General features: G+C 29.3%; 1 protein-coding gene across 3 annotated transcripts in view; it reads left to right on the top strand.

Annotated features, from left to right (window-relative positions):
• The window catches only part of LOC113112354 (signal-induced proliferation-associated 1-like protein 2), a 107,595-nt gene extending 100,512 nt beyond the window's left edge, over positions 1-7,083 (top strand). For all 3 annotated transcript variants that reach the window (XM_026277824.1, XM_026277822.1, XM_026277823.1), the window contains exons 18-20: positions 3,390-3,507; positions 3,596-3,677; positions 6,198-7,083. In XM_026277824.1, the coding sequence (XP_026133609.1) occupies positions 3,390-3,507; positions 3,596-3,677; positions 6,198-6,344 (347 nt within the window). In that variant the 3' untranslated portion in view covers positions 6,345-7,083. The remainder of the gene's footprint in view (positions 1-3,389; positions 3,508-3,595; positions 3,678-6,197) is intronic.
• The last annotated feature ends 1,250 nt before the right edge of the window (positions 7,084-8,333 follow it).

Genomic DNA, 8,333 nt, shown 5'->3' with positions numbered 1-8,333 from the left:
GGATTTGAATTGCATATAAAATTCTCATGCATTTTGGATTAATGTCAAATGAATGTGATGCATATCCGTCAGTCATGCATGAAACAAATCAGATTTCTGTAATAATACTAATAAACTGAGTGTGTTTTAAATACACAATAACCAGGTTTATTCGTAAATAAATCAAATTTGTTATTGTAACGTAACATTGTTATGAATTATAATAATTATATGTAATGTATTTGTTGTTTTATGTTATATAAAATATAATTATATTTTTTTGTTTATATTGTGTGTAAATAAAATATTTTTTATTAATTAGTTATAAACAATGCACATATTTGTTGATTCTAGATAAAAATAATTAATAATAACATTTTATTTTATATTTTGTGGTATAATGGAGTCATTTTATTGTTTATAATAATAATAATAATTATTATTGTTGTTGTTATTATTGTTATTATTATATGTAATATTTATTTTTGTATTTATATAAATATTTGTTATTTATGTAAATTGAATAATAATATATTATATTAATTGTTAATAATAGTGAATGTGTTTTAAATGCACAATAACCAGGTTTATATATTTATCATCAAATCACTTTCAGTCTCAAGCATTTTATCTAATTCAACATGGCACGTTGCACAGCTAGCCATATTTTAACCATGTTCATGCTTTTTTAATAAATGTAATTGTTTTCAAAATGAATAAATTTGAGTAAATGCATTTTGAAAATACCAGCTGGTTATTGTGCATTTAAAACCCATTCAGTTTATAATAATCAGCATCTCAACAGAAATCTTGCATTTTTCTTACCTATTTCATTTATGTATGAAGATTATTAGTTATTTATGTTACAACTGCGTAATCCAAATATATGGAAATTCAATATGCAATTTAGATACATACATTTCAACAGTGCAAACACCTGCAATTAAACACTCAGACGGCATGCTGGGTAATTGTTGTTATTTAAAGGTATTTATTGGTCTAGATCTTATTCATTTCTATACCTGAGATTCATGCATGAATGAATTGTTTCGACTGTAAACCTAGATACTGTTATCTTCTTCTCATTGCATCAACTGAAGAACATTGCACACTTTCCTTTTTGGCTGATGAAATCATGAAATTGAGTCTAGGTTGTATTTCACAATTAAATCAAAAGAGAAACATTTTCCTAAATGAAGCCTAAAAATATGTGCTTTAAAATCAGTTTCAATGTGCTGATAATAATAATAATGTTGAAAAAAATAAAAGGGGATTTGGAGGTGAAATTTTTATAATAATGAAAAAAAAAAAATCTTGTAAAATTATTTTTTTAAAAACCTTTTGGCATTATGGTAATGTATTTAGAGTGGAAATGTGTTAGTAGTAATAATAATAATAATGCTAAAAATATTCTGTTTTCTTGCTAAATTAAAGGCAAATTAACTTATTTAATTTTTTGCATTACGGTAATCAGAATTTTGAGAAGAAGTGCTAAAAATTATTAATAATAATAATAATAATAATAATGCACAATTAAATGCATTTATTTATTTATTTTATTTGCATTTATTTATTTATTTTATTATGGGAATCAGGATTTGGAGGGGAAATGTGCTTATAATAATGCAAAAATTAGATGCAAGTGTAAATATGTTTATCTTATTTTTTGCAATATAGTAATGAGAATGTAGAGGGAAAAGGTCCATAATAATAATAATAATAATAATAATGATGAATGCATTTTGGAGGGGAAATATGCTCGTGAAATAAGTATGATGTAAGTGCCAATGAGTGAATTTGATGGTTTATCATTTTCTATTTATTTTTATTCTGAATACTGCTTTCCTTTTGACTAATTGTCTTTTTTCCTCTTTTGTAAGTTGCTTTGGATAAAAGCATCTGCTAATTGCATATATGCTTAATTTGTGCTGGTAGCCCCGCCCACAGTGGCATCTCATTGGTTCAAAATCCAGTTGCACAAAACTTTGCATTAAACATATAATGTTCTGATTGGCTGATGGCATTTCAATATCATCTATTTTCACTTTCAGTGTGGACCAACAAAAAACTATATCAAAATCACATTCAACGTTACTCTTTCACTCTGTTACATGTGAGCTTGCTGTACTAAACCAGAAGCGATTCTCGTTCATTCAGTGACTGATCCTGTTTTTACACTCAAACAAATGAGGCGACAAACCAGAGAGCTGCTGAAACCAGCGCACGCTGCTTCAAATGCCATAGATACACTTAAGAGACTGATGCAATATTTGGAAACAAAGTTATAGTTTTAGAGGAGAGGCTTGTTTCTGGGCCTCGCTGTGACCCAGAATAATGCTGCATAAAAACACTGAGAGACAAATTTAGCTCACAACATATTTGCCCTCCATTTGCATCAGCGAGCACGGATGTAAGTCAACAAGAAGAAAAGTATGAGCAAATATTCATAAACACACTGTTTTATTGTGGAGCTAAGTCCCGTGGCTCTTTAATTTAGGTCTCACTTTTATATTAAAACTGAATGAAAATCCAACGTGATATGAAAAACTGATCTGAGGCCATTTCCTTGTGCAGATGTTTTGAACAAATCAAGGGTTTCATCAGATTTAATGAAATTTGAGATATGGGTAAAATACCTAAAGATACACACAGACAGCAATGAGAAAGAAAATACAATTAGTTTTATTGTCTCCAAAATGTATTTCCCCTACAAATTCTCATTACTATAATGAAAAAAATATATATCTATTTGCCATTTAATTCTTCAAGAAAATGGACTATACAAATAGACAAAAAAAGGATATTTTCTTGCTAAATAAAAATTTTATTTTTTGCATTATGGTAATTAATAATAATAATAATAATAATAATAATAATAATAATAATAATAATAATAATGTAATACTAGTTTTTCTTAAAAAATTAAATGCTTTATTTAATTTATTTTATTAAAATTTATGGTAATGAGAATTTGTATGGAAAATATGCTAATAAATAATGCAATTCTTTAATTATTATTGTAAAATTAAATGCATATGCATTTGCATTATTTTACTTTTTATTATTTATTTATTTTTTACTTTATGGTAAAAATAATTTGTTGGGGAAATGTACTTATTACAATAATAATAATAATAATGGAAAATAGTTTATTTTATTGCTAAATTAAATGTAAATGCATTTTATTAATAATATTCATTGTATTTATTTATTTATTTATTATTCTTTCCATTATGGCAATTCTTCTTAATGCTTTTATTAGGATTTTCCAAGCTAAATTTGCTTGAGGAAAACATTAGGGCTTCTATCTTCCTTGCATTAATTATAAACAGTGTATAAACACACTGAGTTTGGGTGTTTATGTGTTATGGTGTCATTGTGATACTGATGTGTGATGTGTTTGTGTCCAGATCAGCGCGTGTCCTCGTTCTGCACCATGACGGACATCCAGAGAGCCGAAGCGCTGCAGATCTCTCGTGAGCTCACCAGACGTGTGGCGGCCGCTGAAGGAGCCGCACTGGAGGCCGGGTGAGTTTATCAGCAAACACACACACACACACACACACAATACACTGTCTGTACATGCCCAGACTAACAGCTCTGTCTTGCTCTTCAGCGAAACGTCTCCAGCCACGCTGACGGGGAAAGTCAATCAGCTGGAGGTCATCCTGAGACAGCTGCAGTACGACTTGAAGAAGGTAAACCGTCCCGTCCTGATGGAAAACAATAACCAATAATTATCAGTACTGTATTACGTTAATGAGATGTTTTTCTTACTTGCTTATGTATTGTAATGAGAATATGTTTGGGAAGTGTGCTTAATTATCATTATAATAATAACAACAACGCAAACAAAGGCTTCATTTTCTTGAAAAATGTAAATGCAAATGCATTTTGTTTCTGCATTATGGTAATGAGTATTTGTAGGGGAGTTAATTGCTTAATAATTTAAATAATTATGCAAAAAAATGTCTTAATTTTCTTGTGTCAAAGTAAAAATAAAGTATAATTTTTTCATAACTGTAAAGAGATGATTAGAAGAAAATTACTTGTACTAGAAGTTGTATTAGTAGTAGTAATAATGCAAAAAATAACATTTTATTATAAAATTATATGCAAATGCTATTATTATTATTATTTTATTTTTTTGCATTAAGGTAATAAGAATTTGGAGAGGTAATGTGCTTATAGTAATAATGCAAAAACAAATTCTTGCAAAATTTAATTAAAATGCAGTTTTTATATATTTTTGTTTATTTAGCATAATTTGGATTTTAATTTGGAGCGGCAATGCGCTTATAATAATAATAATAATAATGCAAAAAAAAAATCTTAATTTTCTTGTGTTAAAGTAAAAATAAAGTATAATTTTTTCATAACTGTAAAGAGATGATTAGAAGAATATTACTTGTACTAGAAGTTGTAGTAGTAGTAGTAATAATGCAAAAAATAACATTTTATTATAAAATTATATGCAAATGCTATTATTGTTATTATTTTTTTTTTTGCATTAAGGTAATAAGAATTTGCAGAGGTAATGTGCTTATAGTAATAATGCAAAAAACTAATTCTTGCAAAATTAAATTAAAAATGCATTTTTTATATATATTTTTTTATTATTTTGCATAATTTGAATTTTAATTTGTAGCGGCAATGTGCTTATAATAATAATAATAATGCAAAAAATATAAATTTTCTTGCTAAATTAATTGCTAATGCAGATTTTATTTATGGAATTATGGTAATTTGTGGAGAAATGTAATAATTTTAATAATAATAATAATAATAAAAAATTATTTACACGTCTCTCCATCCATCTTGTGAATGCAAGGAAGTACATCCGCCGGGTTTTGAGGGGAAGGATAGGTGAACAATGTGGTAATGGGCACCTGAATGCAGAATTGCCACCTCGTTGTCCTGATTTAATATCCTGCTTCCTGTCATTTTAAATGGAACCACTCCAACATCCCATGATGCACCTGATGTAACTGCTGATAACTCTGCACTAGTTCACATCAGCTCAATATATGTAGAGCTGGTGTACAATTACTCTAAATGATTATAACGAGGCATGTGAATATGAATAATGAGTCCTCTGAGACTACAGTTTATCATTCATACTAATTAAAAGTTTCTAGAACATTGTATTGATTTGTTAAACTTTTCTTTCTCTGTAATGAGCTCTCAGTGCATAAAAACTCCAGAGAGAGATATTTATAATGTTTGCAAAACAACTTTTGTCACAGAGGTTTTTAAACTTAAGAGAAAAGTGGTAAAATGTTTAAACAAATCAATCATAACAATACATTTAAATTTAATGAATAAAAATAGGTCGGTATTACAGACATTATTACCACTTTAAATATGATTTGAAAAAATATAAAAAAAATAAATAGATAATGAAATAAAATGTCATTAAAATTGACAGTATTTTTCATTTGTAATTTGAAAAGATTACCACATTTACAAGATTAAATGTAATAAAAAGAATTAATTTTACAACTTTCTAATTTGACTAAATCACTGCTTTATTTATGTTACAGAATTTGAAAGAATTACTACTTTAAAAAAAATCTAAATAAATAAATTGTGATTTAAAAAAACAAAATAATAATTAAAATACCAAAATGACAATATTACAACTTAATTTGAGAACATTAACAGCTTCACAATATTACAGAATCTAAAAAATACCATTACTTTAATAATAATGAAAAAAATGCAAAAATACTCAAATAAATGAATAAATAATAAAATAAATTATAAAACAAAAAAATACAATATTTTATCAATTTATTTTTTGACAGGCTTCAAAATATTACAGAATTTGACAGTATTATATATATATTTTTTTAAATATTTCAAACGTAAAAAGTATTTTTTATTGTTTATTAATTTTATTTTTGTTTTTTATTAAGTTTAATCACAATAATTTGATTCTGTTGACAGCCATATTAATCTGTTTCTCTTCAGGTTAAAGGTTTGTAAGAACAAATTAAACGCTACAATGTAATAGAATCGAGATGTCACGTATTTTTGCACCATATAAATAATGTCTTTATGAAAACATGCAACTGCCTTTAAATGTTAGGAACCTCTGCTTTATTCAAAACTAGTTTAAAGAAAAAAAAGATTGCATGATTGCCTCACACTTCTTGAAGAACCAATGCTGTTATTTTCCATGCATAATAAAACGGCTAGTTCTCTCCTGTATATAGGAGAAGGAAGACAAGGCGATCCTGCAGGTGGAGGTGCATCACCTGCGGCAGGACAACATGCGTCTGCAGGAGGAGAGCCAGACGGCTGCCGCACAGCTCAGGAAGTTCACCCAGTGGTTCTTCCACACCATCGACAAGAAGCCTTGATGGAGACCGCTGCAGACGTTCAGGACTAGCAAAGCCCGACTCTACCGCAGTTCAATCAGATGTAGAATGTAAGTATGTTCTGGACAGGAGAAGACACTCGTGTTGGTGCAGAAGAGCAGCGAAGACACAGAGAATGTGCTCGATTAGCAACTACACGATGTTTCTGGAGATGGATTGTGAATGTAACGCGTCAAGACTTCATTCTCTGCCTCCGTTATTGAAAGGTGCAATCAAACGCTGAAGCTCAGCGGGTCATTCGTACCTTTTCTGAATCATTTCTGTCCACCACCATCAAGTTCTGGCAGTACGAGTCATGGATTTCCCGAACAAACTGTAAATGTTGAGATTGTGCCTCAAGGAAAAGCTGAAATGAAGCAGGTGTGTGCATCACCTCTGTGTTCATGTCTGTACAGATCCTCCAATCAAGTGTCTTGTATTTAACACTGTTATTTAAGCTTATTTAACCTGAATTAGTTGATTTTATTCAAATGAAAGTCTTCTGGTGGGACGGCTGTGAGAAGGCCATACTGTGACGGTTTTACCAGATCTGAAATAATAGATGCATTGATGATTTGTCTTTTTTTTCTCTCTCTCTCTCGTTCCAACATTTGGATGCTGCTAGATAACACTTCATTGGTTTCTATGCTTTTACAAACGTGTTTCTCTGTAAATCTATTTTATGTGACGTTGGTTGCTTTTCTTTTTTCTTTTTTTTAATAAATGTAGTATGTAAAATCAATCAGATCCGTCTTCTTAATATTTCAGGTTCTAGTGCAGAAAAAAAAGACATTGATGAGCAAATTAAAACATGTTCTGATGTGTTCTTTACTTATCTTGATTGCCTGAGATTTATTACTTCGGAGTGAGGGGGGAAATCATTCCTGTACGAGAATGTTTTTATTTATTTATATTCATATTTATTTACTTTTTGCATTATGGCCATGAGAATTTGAAGGGGAAATAGCTAATAATTGATAGTAATAAAACTGCATGTCTTAATGAAAATGCTTTTTTTTTTTTTTTTGCGCATTACTGTAATGGAAATTTATATGGGAAATAATAATAATAATAATATTTTTTGTCTTGCATTTAAATGAAATATGATAATGAGAATTTGTAGTGGAAATGTGCTTAATTGTCATGATGATAATAATAATAGTTGTAAAAAGAAATTAAAAATAAATCTTTAAAAAATTAAATGCAAAGTTATGATAATTAAAATGGATAATTGTTGATAATAATGGCATTAAAATATTCATTTTCTTGCAAGATTATATGCAAATGCAAAATTTTCAAATCATAATAATTATGAGAATAATAATGCAAAAACAAAACAAATAGACTTCATTTTCTTGCAAAGCATGTTGGAAATGCAATATATATATATATATATACACACACACACACACACACACAGTGTGCAAAAGTCTTAGGCCGCTATTGCATTATTACCACTATTGCATTATGGTAATGCAAACTTTTTTTGGGAAAAGTGCTTAAAATAGTAATAATAATGCAAATATTAAATGCATTTAATTATTTGCATTATTGCCATATGAATTTGTAGGAGAACAGTGCTTAGTTGTCATTTCTTGCTAAATTAGACGTCAGGTATGAGTTGGATGTGTGGTCCTGAGATTGGCTCAGCTCAGGTTTTCTAAACCTCCTGGGATTTGATTTACTTTCTGATGACACTGACATTTTCTCCAGTTCAGCACCAGCAGAGAATTATTGTTGCCATGGGTTTTTGTTGCCATGGAAGCAGCATGTTCCTCCTTTGGGAATACCTGGCTGAGAATAAGTTCATATGTAATGGACACTTACTGTATCTGAGCTTCCACAGACGGAGCTGCTGCAGGTGTGTGTGCGTGAGGCTATCAAACGGATGAAGCTCATTCTGCAAACCACTTTAAAACCAAAGATTCACCAAAGAAACTGGTGTTGAAGCATCTGCTTGCAGCTGTTTGTGTCTCTACTGAAGTAGCCAGA

This window comes from Carassius auratus, chromosome 13 (genome assembly GCF_003368295.1).
Source record: "Carassius auratus strain Wakin chromosome 13, ASM336829v1, whole genome shotgun sequence".
NCBI lineage: Eukaryota > Metazoa > Chordata > Actinopteri > Cypriniformes > Cyprinidae > Carassius > Carassius auratus.
Note: the sequence above shows the minus strand (reverse complement) of the source record. Positions and strands in the feature narration are given on the sequence as shown.